This window comes from Sebastes fasciatus, chromosome 13 (assembly GCF_043250625.1).
Source record: "Sebastes fasciatus isolate fSebFas1 chromosome 13, fSebFas1.pri, whole genome shotgun sequence".
NCBI lineage: Eukaryota > Metazoa > Chordata > Actinopteri > Perciformes > Sebastidae > Sebastes > Sebastes fasciatus.
In genome coordinates this window covers 6905879-6929859 of record NC_133807.1, presented here as the reverse complement: position 1 = coordinate 6929859, position 23981 = coordinate 6905879, and the positions used below count along the sequence as shown (strand labels likewise).

At 39.8% G+C, this 23981-nt stretch overlaps 1 protein-coding gene across 4 annotated transcripts; it reads left to right on the top strand.

Moving 5' to 3' along the window:
• The first annotated feature begins 1271 nt into the window (after positions 1-1271).
• LOC141780063 (histone acetyltransferase KAT7-like) lies at positions 1272-23401 on the top strand. 4 transcript variants are annotated; one of them, XM_074655129.1, is made up of 16 exons: positions 1272-1467; positions 4580-4724; positions 7780-8001; positions 11183-11464; positions 11549-11631; positions 12100-12186; positions 13462-13560; positions 13671-13781; positions 13902-13949; positions 15496-15687; positions 18167-18256; positions 19264-19404; positions 19602-19695; positions 19974-20120; positions 22187-22293; positions 23000-23401. In XM_074655129.1, the coding sequence occupies exons 1-16, from the start codon at positions 1453-1455 to the stop codon at positions 23096-23098; spliced, it is 1962 nt and encodes a 653-aa protein (XP_074511230.1). In that variant the 5' UTR covers positions 1272-1452; the 3' UTR covers positions 23099-23401. The 4 variants fall into 4 exon arrangements, with proteins under 4 accessions (XP_074511230.1, XP_074511232.1, XP_074511229.1 ...); XM_074655128.1 differs by lacking the exon at positions 1272-1467 and adding an exon at positions 4292-4448; XM_074655131.1 differs by lacking the exon at positions 13902-13949.
• The last annotated feature ends 580 nt before the right edge of the window (positions 23402-23981 follow it).

The following is a 23981-nucleotide window of genomic DNA, read 5'->3' as shown; positions in this document are numbered from 1 at the left end:
AAAGAAAACAAATAAAATAAAAGATAAGACAAAACAAATAAATACCTCAATGAAGAAGAACAAAAAAACAAACAAAAAAACAAACAACAACACACAACAATTTCAACAACAGCACTCAGCAACACACAGCAGGTTCAATTTGACTGTGCCCCTTAATGTCCAAGAAACTCCAACAAAGGTTTCCACACTTTTTCAAATTCTTCGTTATATTAATTTACTTAAAACTATTAGAAGGGGTCAGCCGTCAAGTTTTCATTGATTTGGCAACCTTTTCTTAGTCGTGTTGATTCCTTAGACTCAGATAACTTTGTGGCTGATTAAAGTTTGGTGTATGTATATGTGTGTATATATGTGTATGTATATATGTATATATATGTGTATGTGTGTATATATGTATGTGTATATATATATATATATATGGATACAGTATATGTGTGTATATATTTGACCAGGAATATTTAAAATTAAACATTGGAAGGACCCCTGATTTATCTTAGTGTTCAACCCTTAACTCCTGTGCTTGTTTAATGCATGTCAGGGCCCTAGATGATAGGGTGTACCGTCCTAAACCTCTAACAGTTTATCATTATTTATGCTTATTTATTTAATTTTCATTTAATTTTATTTATTTATCTATTTATTTATATTTATTTTTTGTACACTTGTTTTTTTTTGACTGCCCTCTGGATATTGTCATGGGTGGCTGGTGGGGGCCCGGGTGGGATATCTATCAGTCCAAACATGTTTGTGCAATGTATTGTCAGAGTTGTATTAACAAAATTCAGAAATAAACTCTGTTTAAAAAAAAGAAGCTATATTTAGATTAGATTAGATTTAGATACAAAATAAGTACAGTAAATAGAAAAAATATAAATACCCTCTGTGCTTTATGTGAATTAATGTAGCATAATATGCAAAATAATGCTGATAATATCCCCATTAGGCTACTTGTCTTTTAATACTAATAAAAACAAATAATAAAAATAATAATTACATTTTAATAGTACTGCAGTAACAAACAATATAAAAGTGAAACATGAGAAATATCACTCTACCCTACAGCATGGAGCACATGTTCGACGGTAAGTACATTTGACAACTTCACAACAAGCGGCAGAGCAAAAAAAACAAAACTATTATTGGTTGGGATGATTTATCGCTCTTATCATTATCTCTGCTCGAGCGCATGTTCAATGTGTTGAATCCAATGGTTCCGCCACTGCTCTATGTTCCCACACGGAAGCATTTAGTCAACGGACCCCCCATAAAACGAGTTTGCGTTGTACTCACAAGGAAGTGCGGAAAAAAATTGGTGCGCCTTTTTCAGCTGAGTTGGCTCATATCAAAAAGCTGGTAATTTCTTCTTCTTTTTATGTACACAACCTGGAATAAATTGTGCCCAAAGTCGGGAGTGATATTCTGCCAGAAGCGACATCCGGAACAGCTTTTACAATGCCCCGGAGGAAGGTAAGAGACATGTTAGAGCAGCCTGCAGAGCACACACACCACTACATCACGTCATAGCTAATGTTAGCCATACATATAACTCTGTGGAACAACCTCTGACCGCCTGAGGGCTGACATGAGACTACAAGCCTCCGTGAACAGGTTGTAGGTGTGTGTTGAATGTGGATGTTGGTTTGGTGTTCCAGCTAAATGCTCCGCTAGCTTCTGTTTGTTGCTGAGTTGGAAGAATGTGTTGATGTTCACTAAGTGTTGCTTCTTCAGGGTATAATGAGAAGAGATTTGAAAATATGGGCTTTGTGAGTTTTGGTCATATTCCTAGCAGCCAGGTGGAGTGCTGTGAGGTGCCGGGACCTCCGTTAACGTCGGTAACGTCGGTAACGGACAGCGTTAACTGTTGAGAGGGAACAGGCTGTTCTTTGAGTGAGAGGACGGAACGAAGCGTCCGCACCAAAACAACGCTGTGATTGGTCAGAATCTGAACAGGCGTTGCGTTGATTGGTCCTCCTCTCTCAAGCCCCGCCTCCTCTCTGATGTGATTGGTCGTATGTTAATGAAGTGAGCTCAGCCCCTTGTTGTGAAGTTGTCAAATGTACTTACCGTTGAATATGCGCTCCATGCTGTGAGTGTAGAGGGATATTTATCATGTTTATCACTTTTTTTTAATAATATGTTTATTGGGTTTTCTTATTTTCACAAACACCATAATAACAATAAAACAACAAAACAACAAAACAACAAACAAACAAACACTGGTACAGTTCAGATCAAAACATTTATATAGGAGGTCATAGGAAATAGACCATAGTGCAGGGAAGTCACAGGATATATGAGTTCATGTTCAAGAGTCTCCTTGTGAGATAATGGAGGAGAGACCAGGTCCAATATAATTCAGATAGGGCTGCCAAATATTGTGGAACTGATCTACTTTGGCATGTAGAATATTTGTGAGATATTCCAAAGGGACCATCTCAAATATCTCTTTTCGCCAGCCTTGGACACATGGTTTCTTATCGCCTCACCCACTTTAGTAATATATTTTTTTCTAGCAGCAAATGTAAGAATGTTATATAACCTTTTGTTGGCTGCAGTAGTTATATTTGTACTTGGATTCCTAAAATCAAAGACATTGGATTAATTTTTATATTGTTTGTTACTGCAGTACTATTAAAATGTAGTTATTTGTTTTATTAGTATTTTTTTATTAGTATTAAAAGACAAGTAGCTTAATGGTGATATTATCAGCATTATTTTGAACATGATGCTACATTAATTCACATAAAGCACACTGTGAGTGTACACTGGCCTAGGGTCATTTATTGTATATATTTTTTCTTGTTTAGATTTTTCTATTTACTGTACTTATTTTGTATCTAAATGTAATCTAATGTAAATATAGATTTTTTTTTCAAACAGTTTATTTCTGAATTTTGTTAATACAACTCTGACAATCCATTGCAAAAACATGTTTGGACTGATAGATATTCCACACACCCCCCACCCCCCACCCATGACATTACCCAGAGGGCACTAAAAAAAACAAGTGTACAAAAAAGAAATAAATAAATACACTCAAATGTACAAATTAAATAAAATAGTCATAGTAAAATATATATATATAAAAAAATAATATATATATATATATATATATTAATTTTATATATATATATATAAATATAAATATATATAAAAAAATTATATATATATAAACATAAATAAATAATGATAAATTGTTAGACAAATCAGGGGTCCTTCCAATGCTTCGTTTGAAATATTCCTGGTCAAATATATACACACATATACTGTATCTATATATATATATACATATATATATATATATATATACATACACACACATATACCAAACTTTAATCAGCCACAAAGTTATCTGACTCTAAGGAATCAACACAACTAAGGAAATGTTGCCAAATCAATGAAAACTTGAAAACTATAAAATATAAATATAAATATAGCTTTAATGTAATTTTGATTAATAGTGTAGCTCTCCTAATTTTCATTTTCTTTGCTCTGTTTTCATCTTTTTTTCTGTCCGTCTTGTGCTGTAACACCTAATTTACCTCCTCAATAAAGGGTTATCATCATGTTATTACATGTTATTTATTGGGTGGCCTTGTGTAAAATAAATGTGACATATGTAGAAATTAGAAAAATAAATAAAATTCAAGATTCAAGCCCTTTATTGTCATTGTGTAGTACAACGAAATTAGATTGTGACAATCCCATAGGTGTTAATGAAAAGATAATACAATAAAAAATATAAAAATACATTATGTATATTGATGAGATGACAGTTTTGCCCGAATATGATTGTGAACTAAATATTAAGTGCAACGACAAAATGCAGAGACATATACACATTATTCCATTACCACATGAATAAATATTATACAATTGTAAGTAGCCCTATAATCTGATATTTGGGCCCAAAGGATGCAGGGAGCCCCTATATGTTTTCCCTTCAAAGCAAATGAAATGTTGGCTGGTTCTCAAGTCCCCTTGCCCAACCCCCACCCTGCCTGATGTTGGTCTCTCTATAGGGTGAGCCCCTCGTTAGATCAGCATCTCCACATTCATTCATTCCGTGTGGCAGGCAGCAGCAGCAGCCTGCAGTTTTGACAATATCTGCAGTGAAACACATTTATGGGACATTTCATTTGTTCATTTGTATTCACTGAGTAGTTAGGCGTGCTTGGTGATAGTTGTCTAAGCGATTAATCGACTTAATTGAGGGAAAAACCTGGAGATTCAAGCGGAAGGTTCATTCAAGCGTTGTGGCAAGTTGTGGTTGGTACAGTAGATGCAATCGGCTTTATTCGGGATGCACGTGGTGATGCCGATGATGCTTATTTGGAGTATTTATTGACAAGACGAGGAGAGGAGAGGGGGTTCAGAGCCGGAGGAAGATGTGGAGGGGGTGATGCTCCTCCTCCTCCAGGATGGGATCTTTGTTGAATTACCCGCTGGTAAACAAACAAAAAAATCAAATCACACAAAGCTTTACTTCCATCAGTCTCACAGAGTTATCTGACACTATGTTGTCCATACTGTCAGTTGAATCAGCTGGTTGCTGATTGATGGATGTGTTTGTTTTCAGAGGACCGCCGGCAGCAGCTCGGACGGGACGGAGGACTCGGATTTTTCCGCCGACCTCGAGCACGCCGAAGCTGCCGAGATCGTGCACAGGCGCAGCAGCACGCGCCTCACTCGAGCTTCACTGCGCCTCAGCCGCAGCTCACAAGGTAAACATTTAAAATAACCCATTATAAGAAGAGTCCTTTGACCTCTGACCTCAAGATAGTCAGAGTTTGGCATTGAGTTTGCCATGTTATGATTATTTTTTTTAATGCTAAATGCAGTACCTGTGAGGGTTTCTGGACTAAATAATATACATACAGTATATTTGCATAAAGCAAGCATATTTACCCACACCCATGTTGATGAGAATATTAAATACTGTCAAATCTCCTTTTAAAGTACATTTTGAACAGATACAAAATTTAAAAAATGTGTGATTCATTTGCATAATATATACTGTATATATACACACTGTATTCTTACCTCCTTAGCTTGTTTAAAGGTCCCATATCGTGCTCATTTTCAGGTTCATACTTGTACTTGTTTACATGCTGGAATGTTCAAAAACACATTATTTTCCTCATATAGTCTGCCTGAATATACCTGTATTCACCCTTTGTATGAAACACTCCGTTTTAGTGCATTTCAACGGAATTGCGTTGCTAGGCAACAGTTTGGGTCCATGTTTACTTCCTGTCAGCTGATGTTATTTACATACACTGCAACAGGAAAAAAAACTGGGACACATTTAGAATGTTTACGTTTAAAACCGTTTAATGATCTTTATAATTGTATATTTGTGACATCACAAATGGACATAAATCCTAACAGCTTGTTTCAAACGCACAATTTCTGAATTCGGGCTGTGTGTATTTCTCTGTATATTGAGCATTTTGATAGTTTAACAGTATTTATATAGCACTTAAAACCTGCTTTACAATACAAAAGACATGAAAATCTCACTTTTTACAATATGGGACCTTTGATAGCTATAAAAGCAGCACTTCTAGTTAGTTAACCATGTGTTGACTGGCTAAGCGTAGCATTCTGCTGTTAACAGTGAATTTGGTCTCACTGCTATACTGTAACAAATTATGAACCTTATAGTTTAACTTCAAACTGACACCCATACAGAGTGGTTGTATCAACCTTTTATCACATATCTTAGGAATAATCTTTGTGTAATGACATCAGTTTATTTTACCATTACACCACTATATTAGAACTTTTGTAAGACTTTTCCTATCCTCTTTGACCTCTTACCTGGCTGACTTTAGAAAGTTAGAAGTACCGTTTTCTTGCCGTTTTTCCTTGTAATTTAACTGACCTATATATTACAGTTTTGTTTTCTGCACTTCACCCAAATTGAATTTAAGTAGTTATGTTGTTCTTTTCACACATATTCAATCCTACATATTTATTATCAAGCCAGGCATTTCTACATACAGTAAAATTTCATTCATCATTTGAATGAAGAAGAGTGCTTTCATTCACACCCCCCTCACTTCAACAGTTCAGCTGTAGCTATTATCTATGGGCATGAAAAGGTTCAGACAGCCTGAACTCCCCCACCACCACAGACACATAAACACCACCCCTACCCCCTGTGTGACCTCTTTCTGCTGTGGCTGCCAGAGGGGATTTACTACAGAGAGAAGAAGAGGGGACACTGTTTCCTCTGCTTTTTGGCTACTCTGTCTACGCTAGTCCCTGTAGAGGCTTAAGAAACAGCACAGAGGCTAGTTTTCTTCAAAATGAAGTGGATTCAAAGGTTCTGTCTTCTTTTCTGCGGTGGGATTAGTCTCTTCATATCCATTAAGGCCATTCACAACAAGTAACTATCTTCTTCTTCTTTTGCTCAGTTACACACGGCTCAGGTTTAAGTTGTCTCGTTCTGTTCACTAGATTGTAAACGAAAGTTTTTTGCAGCAACCTTTCTTATAAGTTTCCATGTAGACAATCATAGTAGGCATTATTATTATTTCCATTATCATTTAAACTGCTGATTATTTTCTTGATTAATCTTTTCTGACATCATCAAAACGCTAATCATCTTCTAGAACCTAAAGATATTCATTTAGCTATTACTAGAGACAAAGAGTAGTAGAATCAGAATACGGTTTATTGGCAAGTAGGTTTTCACATACAAGGAATTTTCTTTAGTGTATTGGTGCATAACAAACTTATAGTAAGAGACAATGAAATGAAAAAAAAGCAAGTATTGCAAAAAACCAAGACAGATAAATATAGAATAGAGGAAAATTACAATATAAATCTGAAAAAAAATCTATACAAAAAATGAATTGTTTAAAAATAAATTTCAAAGAGCTGTGCAGTTTTTAGAAGTGGTAGCAGCAAATCCTCACAATTTAGAAACTGGAACTAGGAAGTGTTGTCATTTTTGCCTGAAAAAGGACTCACATGATCAATTGATTATCAAAATAGTTGCCAATTAAAAACCCACTAAAATTGTAGTTTGTAAGTAAAAGTAGCAATGCTGTAAAGGAAACTAAATGCATTTAAAAGTAAAGAAACATTAGCAGTGAAATGCATCCAGAGTAAAAGCAGTCAAAGTATATTTTTAATTGTATTAATCATTATCATCATTAATCGGTTTTGCCGCAGTAGCCAACAACAACAACAACAACAACAACTCATCATCACAATAAGATAATATACACATACTTTACATTCCCACATACTAAACACTGAAAAAAGGTGAAACCTTGAAGTACCAAAAATATTAAAAGAGTTACAATAATAAGATAATATCAAGAACAGAAGAACAGGCATGGGTGGATGTGCTGATACTACCTATACTTTACAGAGTTGAGCAGTGAAATGGCCGAGGGTATTTGAGTGCCGATGATTTTGCTGCTGATTTTTATCACCCTTGTTAATGAGTTTTTCTGTTTGAGGTTGAGGGATGCACACCAGCAAATAAAAGCAAAAGTGTAAACTGACTCGATAAAAGATTTATAAAACAGTGTCATCAGGGATTTCTCAACCTGGAACTTGGCTAGCTTCCTCAAAACAAAAGAGACGCTGCTGGCTTTTCTTACACAGCATATCTGTGTTCCTCTCAAAGGTCAACTTATTCGGTAAATGAATGATGTAGGTAGTATCTAAAAACCATATTGTAAATCATTAAGTAATCTCTTCACTTCCTCTCCTCTCCTCTCCTCTCCTCTTTTCTTCTCTTCTCCTCTCCTCTCCTAGATAACTGCAGCTCGGTACGGAGCAGTTCTCCTGCAGCCGCGGGTCCTGACGAAGGCCCTGATTCAGCAGCAGAGTCGGCAGCAGCAGCGGCGGCAGTGGCAGCGTCTGTCTTCTCATCAGGGCGCAGGATCACACGCAGCCAGCAGGGAGCGACAAACACCACGGCCAAAAAATACCCACTGCGTCAGAGCAGGTCGTCTGGCTCAGACACCGAGGCTAATGGTGAGACCACTAGTGTTTCCTTTGAAATTAGATCTAAACGTTACGTTAAGGGAACATTTTTTTTATTAAAAGTGGATGCCGTTTGGTGTATTAGCAGCAGGAGGAGTAGAAATCATAAAATAATATGTTATAAGAGAGTAGGAACTGGCACAGAAGAAGGAAAAAGAGATGAAAAGAGGGAAGGGGGAAAGTTAAGCAGTAAAGTTAGGGGATAGGGAGCGAGGGAGAGGACGAAAGAGAGAGTAAAAGGAAAAACTGATGTGTAGATGGAGTTGAAAAGGAAGCTTGAATGGCAGAGAACAGAATGAATGATGTGAAGATGAGGAGGAAGAAGAGCATCTATTTTGTGTTTCATTCATTCGAGTAGCGCCATTCAGCTAATGTCAGCTAATGTCATGAGCCCCGTCTGCAATCACAGAGTGTTCCTGATTATAAAGAAGACAAATACGTCTCGGTACATATCCTGGACTTGTGTTTTGTCACCGGGATGAATGAATTACCTCACGGAGAGACCAGGATCTGTTGTCTAACTTCAGACACCGCAGGAGGTGGTGATCTGTATCCATTATAGCAGATATAGCTGCACTCAGATTGTTCGGTTGTTCATCATCTAGTGCCTCAACGCTGAGTCATATCGTGAAACAATACTAAGAGTGATGTCATGATACACAGTTAAACATAATTTACAAATGTTCATCATGTCTATGTCACACAAATCTAGTTTGTATGTTTATTTGCACAAAATAGGAAGATGAAATGTGAAAAGTCGAAGCAAAAGTCTAATAAATTAAAACACAAGGGAAGAATCGTATAGTCTAAACAGATGTGCAGGTAAAGCCAAGAGGCTTATTGCTCCCCTCTAGGAGAAAACCACACTATCCAGGAGCAAAATAACAACAGACTTAAGGCCTTTACACGCCGGGAGCGTGACAAATAAATTACATGAAAAAGTGAAATACTCGCCTTTATATATTATATGTCTCGGGCTTTTATTGTAATTATTTGTCAAGGTTGAAAGGAGTATTCAAGTTTGCCATCTTGATTCAGACTACGGAGTCTCCGTGTTGTTGTTTCATAAATATAGGTGCAACTCAACCCGTTCCCGCACAACGTGATTGGTTGATGCCTTTATTTGCCGTGCAAAAAATCTGAAAAAATTAACCTTGTTCCGATAAAAAAAAAATTGAAGTCGCTTTTTCACTGCGTAATATTCGCATTCTGTGTGAAAGTACTCATGACAAAAACAACAGTTCGAAAGAATATATGGGCATGCGAATTAATCGCACAAAAAAAATGCAGCCGGTGTGTTAAAGCCTTTATTATTAAGGTTTCCGTGACAATAAAAGATACTATTAACATTCGCAAATTAAAATATAAGATACCAGTTTACAAACATTGGGCAAATTAAAAACATCACAGGCCCTAAAAATGGCCCTTGTGGAACACCAGATTTGATGTTATCAAGAGGAGAAACGGACAAGAGTACCAGCTCGGGAGCAAAGCAATATACTGCTGTGGACGGGGGCAGCAGCAAAACGTATTTTAGCCACCTAAAAGAAGGGCCTACCTAAAAAAAAAATCAATATCGGTTATAAGTGTACGCTGTATTTAGAATAGTTTCACCGCTTTACCTTGCCGTCACACAGCCCTTTACGTCGGGGAACTGAAGCCGTTATCTATGCCCTCTTCAAAGCCACCAGACTCCATTGACAAAAGTAGTAATCTTACCCTTGCGGAACACGGAGTGTACTCTTTTTGTTAGAAGTCTGGTGGCTTCGAAGAGAGCATAGGATATAACGGCTTCAGTTCCCTGTGTTAAAGAACTGTCTAGCGGCAAAGGTAAAGCGGTGAATATATTCTAAATATAGCGTACACTTACACTGATATTAATTCTTTTAGCTGGTTTAAATCCGTTTTGCTGCTGCCCCCGTCCACAGCAGAACATTGCTTTGCTCCCGAGCCGGTACTCCTGTCTGTTTCTCCAAACTGGGGGCGTGCCGACCGTCATCTACTGTAGGTAATACACTGACTATGGATAAGTATCTCATACAACCCCACTTAAAAAAATCCGAACTATCCCTTTAAATGCATGTGGTATTAGGAAAGATGTTTTGGGGTACAATGTTAAAGAATTTGTTTAGCATCGGTAGAAGTTTGCAATCTCAAAGTTAAAAGCAATTGCCTGACATCTTGAAGAGTCCAATGTGACTAGAAAAATAGAAGAGGAAATGGGCTGCAATATGTCCCATTCACCTGCCAGCCTTTCTGAGCTCAAACTCTGGTCTTCTGCTGCAGTAACATCAGTCTTTACTATTGGATTTCTCTGCTGGCAGCCACGGCTGGAAGGTGTTGTTAACTGCATACGGATGTGGTCACATTTGCAGCCTGCAAAGAATTCCCTTAAGCTACATTTAAGGCAATAGAGATAGAATAGTGGTAAAACATTTGCATGGCTACTTAGGGATAGCTACCGATTTTTAATCGTCAACATTTTTTTCTGTCAGTGCTACTGTTGCTATACTGCTGTTATACAAACCCACAATAGTTAGTATTTTGTCCACCACTTGCTACACTACATGAAAGCCATAATATTATTAATGTTGTGCGTGCTGGGACAACTTTCTCACTGGGTAAGCCAGAAAAATAGTCCATCCACCCCATAATTGGACCAAGCCTTTAAACGTAGATCATTAGGGCACAGTGTGGGGTAGTTAAAGTAGGGTTTTATGTGGTACTTATCCATAGTCAGTAGATAAGCAGACAGGAGTACCGGCACGGGAGCAAAGCAATGTACTGCTCTGGACGGGGGCTGCAGCAAATCATATTTTAGTCACCTTACTGTGTGACTTTGTATGTGTTTTAAAGGGTTAGTTTGGATTCACCAAAGTCATTAAATAACTAGGGCTGTCAAAGTTAACGCGATAATAACAGTGTTTCTGAACAATATTTGTCATTGTTTTGTGTTGTCAATTGATTTCCAATAATAAATATACATACATTTGCATAAATGAGTCATATTTGCCCACTCCCATGTTGATAAGACTGTTAAATACTTGACAAATCTCAGTGTTGCTATTTTCAGTTAAAAACCACAGATTTATGCAGGGGTGGTACGTTAGTTTAAACCCAGAATTCTTGCAATCATTCCCTCTAATTCCCTTTGTCCTGATTGGCTAAGCAGACCTGAAGCAGGGGGCGGACCGGGACGAGACCCCTCCTCGGACTCCGACAGGCAACGCCCCGTCCTCCGAGTCCGACATCGAGGTTTCCAGCCCCAGCAACGACCTTGTGTCCTCTAGCAACGATATCGTAGTTTCACAAGAGGAGGACGAGAGGTTGGCCAAAGAGCTGTCACTCAAAGAGGCCGCCGCCCACGACCTCTCCCACCGGCCCAAGCGACGGCGCTTCCACGAGAGCTACAACTTTAACATGAAGTGTCCCACGCCTGGGTGCAACTCATTAGGTGAGGGCACAAAACACCGCAATGTTTTTTTCACTGGATCAGATGTCCTGCTCCCTATGCACCAACCTTCTCTTTTTCTCCCAGGTCATCTAACAGGGAGGCATGAGAGACATTTCTCCATATCGGGATGTCCTCTCTACCACAATCTTTCTGCTGATGAATGCAAGGTACACACACACACACACACACACGCACATAACGATATATCAACAGGGATTCCAGGGTAAGAAGTGAGTGTGAAACCATGATGCTATTTTAAAACAGAAAAAAATCCCACAGGATGCTCTGACACTTTTATGTGTTTCCTGTTATCTTGCACTTTATTTTGTTGTGTTTTTCTGACAAAATCTGCCACATCGGAGTAAAAATAAGTCTCATTTTTTTTTCTTCAGTCACATACTTTGTTGCTTTTATGATATCACTCATTGATCAAACCGAGTTTCCACCGCGGGAACATCTCAGCCATCACACTGCGACCAAATGTCCAGTGGATGAAACTGAAGGAGACTCAAATTGGAGTTGTCAAGCTGCGAAGCCTCCAGGAACACGGAGGTGGATGCTGCGTTGTTATTTTTCCCCGCTGTGGGGGTGGTTGTGAGTGGTCGGTGGCAGACACGGTGTTGATGTTTTGTCAGGGCAAGGCATCGACTCGCGACAAACAGGCCGAAGAGAGGACGCTGTCACACCGCCAGGACGAGAACAGACACTCCACAAGAAACCAGGTAACACACAAGCACACACACATAAACAGCTTCAGACAAGCGTAACACATGGCGACACACGCTCACACCTAAAACAGAGAGATACATGTACACATAATACAGTATATTGTCTTTCTATAAGGGTACAGAATATCAGTATTCTATTTATCAACTGAAGTAATCAAGTAAATTCAGGTGAAGGCTGTGACGCTTCCTCAGTTTCACCTGTCCGATTCACTTCATCATGAGCTGAAGGTGTGTGCCTGTGTGTTGGTAAAGGGGAATTCCCACACACTGCAGCAGCATTACTCTTAGAGCAGTAATACCTCAGGTCAGAGATCACAACGTGACTCCTCAGTGTAGCAGGGCCGGTGGCAAAGTGATGAAGGGCTGCTGTTGGTTGGGTCACAGCGAGTGTGAAAGGACTCTTGCTGGTTTGATGTAATAAATTTGTTTTTTTGACAGGGACAGTGCTCATTGGTCAACAGACTGTCAGTGAGTCAGAGTTGGCGTAAAAGGCTGATTTTCATCCGTTGTCCCTGGCCAGATGTTAAAAAAGGAATCCTAAAACAGAATAAAATGACATTTTTATAAAATTCATATAGACAGGATAAAAGTAATGCCACAGTATAACACATGGTAGTTAGCTGCAAGCTATATTTTATAAGTCAGGTTAAAAGAAAACATGCAAGGACATGAATAACAGAGGACTGAGTAGGATTATCTCTAAAACATTAACATATTTAACACACGATAATATTTTCCAGCTCAGGATGTTAGAAGTATTTAAAATGTGAAACAGAAATAATGAAATAAAACTATTTTTAATAAAATAAATAAATATAACATAAATTAAATAAAAAATAATTTAATTAATATTAATGTTTATAAAATAAATATTAAAATAAAAAAAAATAAAAAAAACATGTCTCAAACTCATTTGCTAGTAGGTTTACATGAACATAGCTGTTTGGAGATCATTGACATTCCTACAAATCTAAAGGTATTGAAATTAAACACCACATTCAACACACAGTGGTGCAGTGGATAGCACTGTCGCCTCACAGCAAGAGGGTTGCAGGTTTGAATCCGGCTTGGGGCCCTTCTGTGTGGAGTTTGCATGTTCACATGCAGGTTAGGCTAATTGTTGACTCTAAATTGCCCATAGGTGTGAATGTGAACTCAGCAAGACATCATTTCTTTATATATTCACATGAGGCACTTCTCAGAAGGTAAAGAGTCAAAATGCTTCTCCGTTGAAGTGTTTGTCTCTGTGTGGTCTCTGTTGGGTCTCAGGCCCCGACAGATCGTCAGCTGCGCTACAAGGAGAAGGTGACGGAGCTGAGGAGGAAGAGGAATTCTGGCCTCAATAAGGATCAGAAGGACAAGTACATGGTAAGCGGGCGGGACATGAATGTGTGTGCAATACTCCTGTGTATACCTCCACATCCTTCCCTATAGTAAGTCTTTCTTTTTTTCCCCTCTCCGCCCACCTCCACTTCCAGGAGCACCGTTCGAGCCACGGAGCGAGCCGGGAGCCGCTGCTGGAGAACATCACCAGCGACTACGACCTCGAGCTGTTCAGGAAAGCGCAGGCACGTGCGTCGGAGGACCTTGTAAGAGAGAAAACTCATCATCACCTCCCTCCCTTACTCCTTCCTCCTTCCCTTTGTTTTTTGCCCCCCCCCCCCCCCATCCCCCTTTTTCTGCATTATACCTCTTCTTCTCTGTTTCAGTCTGCAAACCCTCCTCAGCAGCCACAGGAGGAGTCTGAGATATTTTTGGTAGTTTGGACAATCACTTCCTGTTCTTCTGTGTTTGTTTTCTCTTCAGCTCTGTTACTTTGTGACCCATTCAGATGAGAAGGCTTTGTTATTTTCCATCAGGCTTACTTTAAACTATCACACAGATGGTTTTGTATGTTTTAGTTGGTCAACTATAAATGGCATATTCTGTACCTCGCATTGGCTACAATTTTTCTGAAACAAACAATAGATTTAGATTATCTGCAAGCTGCTATTGGTTTCTATTTCACTGCTAAATAAAAGCCATCTTGAAAAACGCATAACCATCAGTAAACATTTATGACACTTTGTCAAAGTAATGTTATCATTGCACGGTAATGCAGCTAGTCTTAAATGATCTTAAATTCACTTGCCCCCAATTCAAGGCCTTAAATCACATTAACACCATTTAGGTCTTAAATTCAGTTTCAGAGATTTAGAAAATCCCAAAAGTGCACTATTTTCACGCAAATCTTATCTTCTGTTTTCCACTGAAAACGTCTTAATAATTAGAGATGTTCAAATACCATTTTTTTTCCTTTCCGATACCAATTCCGATACCCGAACTTGCGGTGTCGGCTGACACAGAGTACTGATCCGATACCAGCGTAATAAATATAATATCTTCGTCGCTTTTGGGCTATCTTTGTGGCATTAATCTCGTCGTTGGAATGAGGTTTCCTACGTTTGCTGCTGCGGTTTGTCCTTTCTTTCCCCCTCCTTTGCGGTGGTGAAGTTGTCGTGCTCTTTTGCGTGATGCGTCTTCAAATGTTTTATAAGATTGCTGGTTTTGAAATTGGCAACACTATAATGCCACTCCTCGAAATAAAAAGCCTTACATACTGAACATATCCTTGTTTTACTTGGTGGATTTTACACCGTGAAATATTGCCAAATGGCTGACATTTTCCTCGCTCTGACTACCGTGACACTCTCCACTAGCACCGCACTGTATTTGCTTGCTATCGTCACCTGACAAACTACCTGCAATCAGTTCTTCATTGCTCTAAAACAGTAGTAGCCAGTGGCAGCCATGATACATCCAGGGCGACAGCACAGTGAAGGTTTTGGAGCAGCGAAGAAGAAATTATTTCCGATTAAACAAGTTGATTTTTTTTCTGCGTTAATAAACTTTGGTATCGGATCGGTGCATAGACTGGCTTACTCGCCGATACCTGATACAGAATTTTGGGCAGTATCGGACGCATTTCCGATACTGGTATCGGTATCGGAACAACTCCAAACAAAATCCTTGCAGACAACATGTAAATTAGTTTCAAACCTTCATATAAAGCCTTTTCCTACTTGTTCCTCATTCTAATCTTTCTTCCTGCATCTTGTTATTGTTTTTTGTTTTTTTATTATCTTTTTTGTGGCTGGTTGCCTCCACTGAGGTTTTCCTATGTATGAGCTTTGGTTCACCTGATCCTCTTCCCTGAATAATTGGGTTGTTTTCTTCTTTCTCCTCTCTCCCCTCTGCCTACTTGCCTGCCCTCCCTTCTTGTCCTCTTTGTACCTTTCCCCATCTCCCGTTCCCTCCATGTAGGATAAACTCCGTCTGGCCGGCCAGGTGTCGGAGGGCAGCAACATGATAAAGACCATCGTGTTTGGCCGCTACGAGCTGGACACGTGGTACCATTCTCCATACCCAGAGGAATACGCCCGCCTGGGGAGGCTTTACATGTGCGAGTTCTGCCTCAAGTATATGAAGAGCCAGACCATTCTGCGCAGGCACATGGTGAGGAAGCTTTTTCTATGGGCAATCTGCAGGTCCCTAACCTTTGTGCATCACTAGGGACATTGTTGGCTTCTTCATATTTAATTTTTCCATCATTTTGGCTGTGTTTATATATATGGGAAACATTTTGGAAAGGGTTTATGTTTTTCGAATTTTGGAAGTTCAACCTTATATTAAGTCTATAAATAACCGTGTAGCCAAAATGCAGACACTCAGAACCTTAAGGACAAAAATGTCCCCATTGGAACCCATTAAAACCACATTTGTATAACATTGCAGCATAAAATCATGCATTCTATTATATCAGGCTTTCAAGCCTGATATAATAACCCTGGCTTCAAAATTGTAGTTTTTACTATTTTCCACCAGATTGAGCCATTTTCTTATGTTCGCCCTATGGGGCAATTACATGCTACACTAGGGTTATTGCTGCTCTATTAAGGAGGACTGCAGTGTTTGAGGCAACGCATCAAAATCAACGTAGTTATTAGACCTGCAGATTCACTGTTTTTACTATAACACATTTTTTGGACTCGCATTCATTTCTCCTGTAGAGTTTCCATGTCTCGCGTAGCTTCGATATTTGGATTCAGTCTGCTGATACACTGTTCATCATCAAACATACTTGTCACTTACCTCTTGTTTTATAACAAAAAACAGGGCATATCTACACCAACTATGCAGTTTATATAATGTGATAGGCTGTTCTTTGAAGTTCCAGTGGTCTTTCCACTGTGGAGGTGATGTATTGTTAGAAAAAGTGGGAAACAAACTAATATATATTATGTTTTATTTAATATTTTCTTGTTCTCTCATTCGGGGAAAAAACCCCACTAAAACCACCACTAAATACTGCAAATTCTCCCACGTGTGGTTAGGAAGCGGTATTTTATCTAAGCTGAAATGTCTCTGATTTATAACCAAAAAGATTGAAGCTTCCAGTCATGTGATGTTGAAGCATCAAGGTGAAAATGGACTGTGGCACAAAATGAGTCATGGGCCTTAGTTCCAACTATAACCGTACTATCTCAGTGCCTAAGGCAATTCATAATTGTATTCCTTGCCAATGCAGACTCTATTTAGATAGACTGCATAACTTTGCCCTTCTGGTGCAGTTCATACTGTTCCTATACTGGAGTGAGAGAAGCAAAAAGAGGACCTTTTTGAATTGCCTCAGTCCTCTGTCCAAAAGTAAAGTAAAAGTAAAAATGTATTGAAAATAGATAGATGTAATAATTTCCTAAATTCACAACATGATTTATCTAATGAAATATTCTGCTTCAGTCCATATTTGTTTGCGTTTAGCCTTTCAAATGAAATGTGTAAAAGAAGTGAAAATATGGGCCCCCTGATAGCTCTGTTGGTATAGCGGGCGCCCATATAACAAGGCTGAGTCCTAACCGCAGCGGCGAAATTGAAAATGCCCAAAAAATAATCTTTAAAGAAGTCAAAATATTTCCTCCTCTTAAGGGGAAATGAAAAAAGTTTGAGAACCACTGGTCCAAGATGAAGGCATTTATCAAGCAGGGAGGAACCAGTGTTGTTGGCTCATACTAGGGAATAAAAGTCAGAATATCTCTGCCTCTGTTGCTTTGATTTTGACTATTCTTTTTTAAAATCTGTCCCTCATCTTACTTTAGTAAGACTAGACCTTAAAGGGACTATTTGTAACTTTCAGAATTGCTTGTTAACAGCGACACCTGTGGCCGTAAATTCAACGAAAGTCAGCGCCGGGCTCGCGCTTGCTCGCTCTAAATATACCTGAACGAGCATCGCTCAAAACAGTGAGGCGACACACGTCAGCTAAAAGCACAATATCACTCTATATTTCAGCTGCTTGGCAGTAATGTTAGCTGACCAGACGAAGGTCTCTCCATGAATCAACGCTGATCCTAGTGTTGGCTTTTCCTGCTTCAGCGCAGGCTGAGCGCAGGCTTCAGCAGCGGGGCTTTGCAGCGAATCTCCCTGCTCTCTCCGCCCGCAGCCGGAGTGAACAGGGAGACACCGGCACCCGGTCGGTAACAAGACGATAAAGTTTCTCGTTGCAGAGCTCCGTCACTTCACAAGACACGGAAACCTCTGTTGGTCTGGAGGAGCTGCAGCAGTTATTTCTGCCCAAATGTCCACTGTACATTCACTAGATATTCTCAGAGCTAAACTAACTCTTCTGCAGTGTGGAGTGAGCGCGCGTTCACGTCTAGAGGTGGAGCGAGTACGCGAGAACGCGCGCGCTGTCTGAGTGAAGGCAAGCAGACAAGAGGAGACGAGGCTCCGGCCACACGCGAACGCGCATATGCGAGCGCGCATGTGTCCCGACCCGGTACATTTATACGCTTAAAAAGTTACAAACAGTCCCTTTAAACCTTAAAAAGTTTTTTTTTAAATCTAGAACGATTACGATGTGAAACTAAGTGAAATGTTTTGCAAACTTGTAAACAAACTAACCTGCGCTGCTTTCTCTTGTCTCTGTTGCATAAAGGCCAAGTGTGTGTGGAAGCACCCTCCAGGTGACGAGATCTACAGGAAGGGGAACATCTCTGTCTTTGAGGTGGACGGAAAGAAAAACAAGGTAAAAGCGCTGCACATCTCCTCCTGACCTTCCCCTGGAAGAAAAAAAAGTCTCTGCAAACTGGCAGGCCATGATGATATTATTAAAGGGATAATTGGTATTTTTTAAAGGGGGGTCGTATGAGGTACTTCTCCATAGTCAGTGTATTACCTACAGTAGATGACGGTCGGCACGCAGCCGGTCTCGAGAAACAGACAGGACTACCAGCACCGGAAAAAAGCAATGTCCTGCTGTGGACGGGGGCAGCAGCAAGACGGATTTAAGTCACCTAAAAAAATCAATATCAGTTTAAGTGTACGCTTTATTTAGAATATCAACCGCTTTACCTTTCCGTCAGAGACAGCCCCTTACGACGGGAAACTGAAGCCATTATATCCATCTATGCTCCATTGACAAAAACAGTAATTTTACCTCACAGAACAAAGGAGGTGCTGGTTTACCGCTGCAGAGATTGGTTAGTTTTTGTTATTGTGTGACTTTGTTGTTTTAAAGGATTAGTTCGGGTTCACCAATTAAGTGCGATGGAACAGTGAAAGGAGAATGCGTCATCTAGTGGCTGAATGTTGTCAATGTCACCTTCAAACAAGTGTTTTTTCCCCTGTAGTGAAAGACAGACTATCTGTACATAACTCGTACGATAGGTCTGGATCACTTAAAAGAAGAGAGAATTGGTGAATACAACAAGTCCTCTTAAATCACTGGCAGGCTCCTTTAGAACCTTTGTCAACAATGTGAGCATTAAGGAGAGCTGATGCTACCTTCAAGTCCATTTGGTTTGATTGGCTGTGTGCATGTAAAAAAAATGGCACTTGTGGTTGGTTTTGTGTAGTGATACCTCTTTAGCTTGAAGTATGACCTGTGTCTCTGGCCTTTTTAACCATTTGTTGTGCCTGAATGTAATACTCCCATACCTAATGAGATGGAGATCTGTCTGTGTGAGATTAGCCAGCCATGTTTCCTGTAATCTTTAATTCATTATTTATGCCTATAATCTCTCTTCCTCACAGATTTACTGTCAGAACTTGTGTCTGCTGGCGAAGCTCTTCCTGGACCACAAGACTCTGTATTACGACGTTGAACCTTTCCTCTTCTACGTCATGACCGAAGCTGACAACACAGGGTGCCATCTAGTCGGATACTTCTCCAAGGTAACCTGGGAGACGGTTACAGAGTCCTCTTGCTTTCACAATCAAGTGAAAAATGAGTACAACAAAATGTCCAGTGTTTCCCAGAGAATAAACTCTGCCTGTGTAAACATCAACTCACAATATCAGTAACCTCAAATTCCAAAATATTAGTACTGATATCAACCCTGTCAATCATTGTGTTAATTGCCCCTCTGCAGGAGAAGAACTCTTTCCTGAACTACAACGTGTCCTGCATCCTCACCATGCCACAGTACATGAGGCAGGGCTACGGCAAGATGCTCATAGACTTCAGTGAGTGCAGATATTCCTCTTTGTGTGTCCTTGTATGTGTGTGAACTTAACACTGGCCAAGGGATTCTGCACAGCACAATAACACCAGATTTAGGAGGCTGTCTGAAGCCCTAGCCCTTCTGAGGAAACTCTTGCACACTCTCGTTTTTAGGGTATTAAAATCATTAATTTCTTCTATATTCTTTCTGTATCCTTATTATATTTCCTCAGTGGGAGAAGGAAATGCTTAAGGAGGAGGGTAGCCAACAAAAAATGCTCTATCTGCTCTGCCCCTTAAGGTTACCTGTTGTCCAAGGTGGAGGAGAAGGTGGGTTCACCGGAGCGCCCCCTGTCTGACCTGGGCCTCATCAGCTACCGGAGTTACTGGAAGGAGGTGCTGCTGCGCTACCTGAACAAATTTCAGGGCAAGGAGATCTCCATCAAAGGTCAGAGCTGGAGCACACTCTCTGAAAATGCTGTCAAGAGATAGGAAAGACTTGGGACAGAGGAAGGGTGTGTACTGGTGCATCCAGACCTCAGAATCATCGTTGGTCAAGTAATTCATTAGAGGAAAAAGCTATAAAATAAACATTAGGAAGAAAATCTGAAAGCTCCAAGAAGGACAACAATTCTAGAAACTGTTTCTCTGTGTCTTAATAATGCATGCATGCATTCATGCGTGTTCACCTTGGTGAATGGACCAGAGAGCACTGTGGTCGCTCCAAGTCAGTGTTCAGGTGACAAATGGAGGTGGACGCACACACAAGACTTAAACTCGAGCAAAACTGGGTCATCCCAAACACATTCAGAGGACTGAGGAATCAGTTTTGTTTCTCCTGGTTGTATCCATTTTTAGAGAAAAGCCCTGCTACTGTTACAAAAAAACAAGACTAAGACCTTCACATCTACACTAGCAGCTCTTCTAAAGATTTTCTAAAGCCTGAAAACAGAGCCATGAGGAGATGCAGAAGTCTAGTTTTCTCTCAGAACACTTGAATTACAATATGCTGAAAGGTTAGTATGGAATTTTTGCACAATGATGCCAAAAATATACTGCCTACTGCCACTTTAACACAGCCAAAGTGATCTAAAAATTAAAACGCCAAAACATGTCCATAGTGATGCATAAGGTTAAGCGTGTGTGACATGCTAATGTCGGTATTCTAACATGCTCACGATGTCAAGCAGGTATAATATTCATCAACTTAGCATTTGCACGAAACACAAAGTACAGCTGAGGCTGATGGGAATGTCTTGAGTTTTGCAGGTATTTGGTCAAAAACCAAAGTGTTGGAGATTTTGCTTTGCAAAAGTTTTTTCAAGTCATTAGGGATTTTGAGCATTTAATTAAGTCTTAGATGGTCATAGACCCAATATGATTCATGCAGCTGTAGAGTTTTGGATAATTTCAGTTGACAATTACAGATGACACAATATTTCACTTAGTTTTGGATGAGTTACCGTCCACAAATAACTGATTCACAGCAATTCCGAAATGTTTTTGTCAAACTAAACAAAGAGGTAGTGAAAGCATCAAATAATAGATTGTGTCCTCAAGGGTCAGGCAGCAACCGTGACAGAGTGACAAAACAGAGAATAGTTCAGTAATAACACTCTGTTCCCTCACGTCCAAGCCTCCTTTTGTCCTCTTTTTTTTTTTTTTTTTTTCACAATTTCTGCATGTTAATTGAATTTAGTTAGATCTTTTCAACTCACACAGAGTTACACAAATAACTCTTCCCAGTCGTTCCTGTCCACATTCAGAATGTGTTCTCTCTGTACTGCCGTGATGCGATCGCTCTGCCTCTGCTTCTTCTCCGCCACGCCTGGAGAGATTAGAGAACATTGTACAAAGTGGGTTTTGTGATCATTCAGGAGCCTTTTGATTAGTTCTAGCTCTGCGGCTGTGTTTGCACATTTCATAAAGAGCTTCTGTATATGTTCAATCATGCATAAGCAATCAATAAAAAACATAGCACATAGTCACACAGACGAGTAGAGGCACATATTAGTCACAGTTGTCTATAGCCAATCTATATTGTAATTTGGTTTGAATGAGAATCAGTTACGGAAGAGAACACAGTTTTAGTGTTTTCATATACTGTATGTCAGAAATGGCTGCCATGTCTTATAAAATTTTCCTGTAGAGCCACCCAACGTGCACTTTATTTACTCCATGTGTAAAAAATCTCACACGTTCTGCAGCCCACCGGAGATGGGTGGAAGAGGCCTCCTGCTACCACTTCATAAGTATAAGTCGCCGAGCAATTAGCAATAGCATTCGAGTGGTCTGCAGTGTTTTAACTCCACCTTCAAGTATCGGCTCAGCTCGCTTGGAACCTCAACCGAGGTGGTAATAAAAAAAAGTACCAGGTACTCTCCACTACTTTTTGCTAATGGAAAACCAAAAAAGAGCAGTTCCAAGCGAGTCGAGCCGTGCCGTACGATGCAGTGGAAATGCAACATTAGACAGTCCTGATCCCATGACTCTGACCTCCTCTTGTGTTCACAGAGATCAGTCAGGAGACGGCAGTGAACCCAGTGGATATCGTCAGCACACTGCAGTCCCTCCAGATGCTCAAATACTGGAAGGGAAAGCACCTGGTTTTAAAGAAACAGGTAGGAAACAACACCATCAAATTTGAGAGTCAGAATTTCTTTTATGCTGTTCAGTCTGTTTGGTAGGAAATCCTTACTTTGTCCAGCTGGTAGCTGATTGGTTATCTTTTAAGTTCAAAAGTCTTATAGATGGGTTTCTTATACTCAAACATCACTGGGTGCATTCAGGGGGCAAAACCGCTTTGGCAGCCATTTTAATCAACGTAGATTTTGCATTGTTTGTACGTTCTTGTTGACTATACTAAACCCATGCAGAGTCCGACCACCAGATACCATTATCATATGACGCATTAGTATGAGATCTGTTTATTATTATCACCGTACCACGTTACCAATGGGTAACGTTAGATCAGACACAAGTGTGGGGGATCTGTGTCTGTTTTGTTGACGCTCTGGTTGGCGTTCAAGTTACGTGAGGCCCTCTTGATGGCCGCCGCCAGACACTTTTTCCTCAACAGGTATAACGTAAATATAAAACTGGAGACTTGGATTTTGGTCTTGTTATTCGTACAACCAGTCACACAGCAGCTCTCTGAATGTCGGGCAGGTGAATATTAACATTAGACATGCCGTGCTTTCTGCCCCCTGGCTGCGCGCACATCTCTGATGGCGTTGCACAGAAACCCGTCTATTACCGAGGTACTAAGGATAAGCACACTTCAGCTTTATTAGTACAGTCAACTATGGTTGCATTTTCTTTCTGTAGGACCTCATCGACGACTGGAAGGCCAAGGAGACCAAACGCGGTAATGGCAAGACCATCGACCCCAAAGCCTTAAAATGGACACCGCCTAAAGGGACGTAGAGGAGCTTTCTTTCACACTCCAAAACCCAAACACACACACATACACAGACAGATCCTCCACCGTACACTGGCATGCTCACAGACCCTGAGCCTAAACCCTCACAAACACACACAGTCTTGTACAAAACGCTTTCAGCAGCTACAGCACAGTCGCTACACGCCGAGTCCGCCGTTGCTCTGGGTTCAGCAGTCACCGTCATGGCTCGGGAAACTGGACTTCAGTCCAACAAATATAACATTAGTTCACCAATGTGATGCCTTTCCAGAGTATTTGTTTGGACATTTAAAAAAAAAAAAATACAAGAAAATGAGGCAAATGTGCATAAATCTGGACCTAATTCATGAATGATCACCTGGCTATGTGTGGATCTGGCTCTGCAAAGTTTGACCAAGCTGTAGTCAGAGTTGCCATTATTGGATCAGGGAGGGCTTCATTTGAAACAAACACTTAAAATTGTACATGTAAGAAAACAAACATGCATATCACTAATGGTGAATTAATTTTAGCATCATATGGAGCAAAAACTATATTGCAGCATCAGATGTCCTTAAATACTTTATATTATTATACTTAAATTGTAACAAGAGTTATAATTGGATGTACTGAAAGCACAATATATTACTCCACAGCCTAGTGTTTATATTTAGGTCAAACATGTAAACAATTACTTACTTAAATTACAGTAATATATTACATGGATTTTTGGGATTTTGCTAATTTGAGTGGAATTTTAATATTTGTTTTAATTAGTTGGTTCATTTATATATTTTACACAATTTATTAAATGTGATTATTAATTTAATGTCTTTTAAAAAAACATGTATTTAATACTGAACACTTTGGTCTTCCATAGTAGAGAATCAGCTATTCATCATCTATGTT

Excerpts from the sequence above, each read along its gene's own strand:
- LOC141780063 (XM_074655128.1), top strand. The coding sequence starts at position 4,422 with ATGGGATCTTTGTTGAATTACCCGCTG. Across the intron at positions 8,002-11,182 it reads CTCAGACACCGAGGCTAATG|ACCTGAAGCAGGGGGCGGAC; the intron begins GTGAGACCACTA and ends TTGGCTAAGCAG. Across the intron at positions 18,257-19,263 it reads TGGACGGAAAGAAAAACAAG|ATTTACTGTCAGAACTTGTG; the intron begins GTAAAAGCGCTG and ends TCTTCCTCACAG.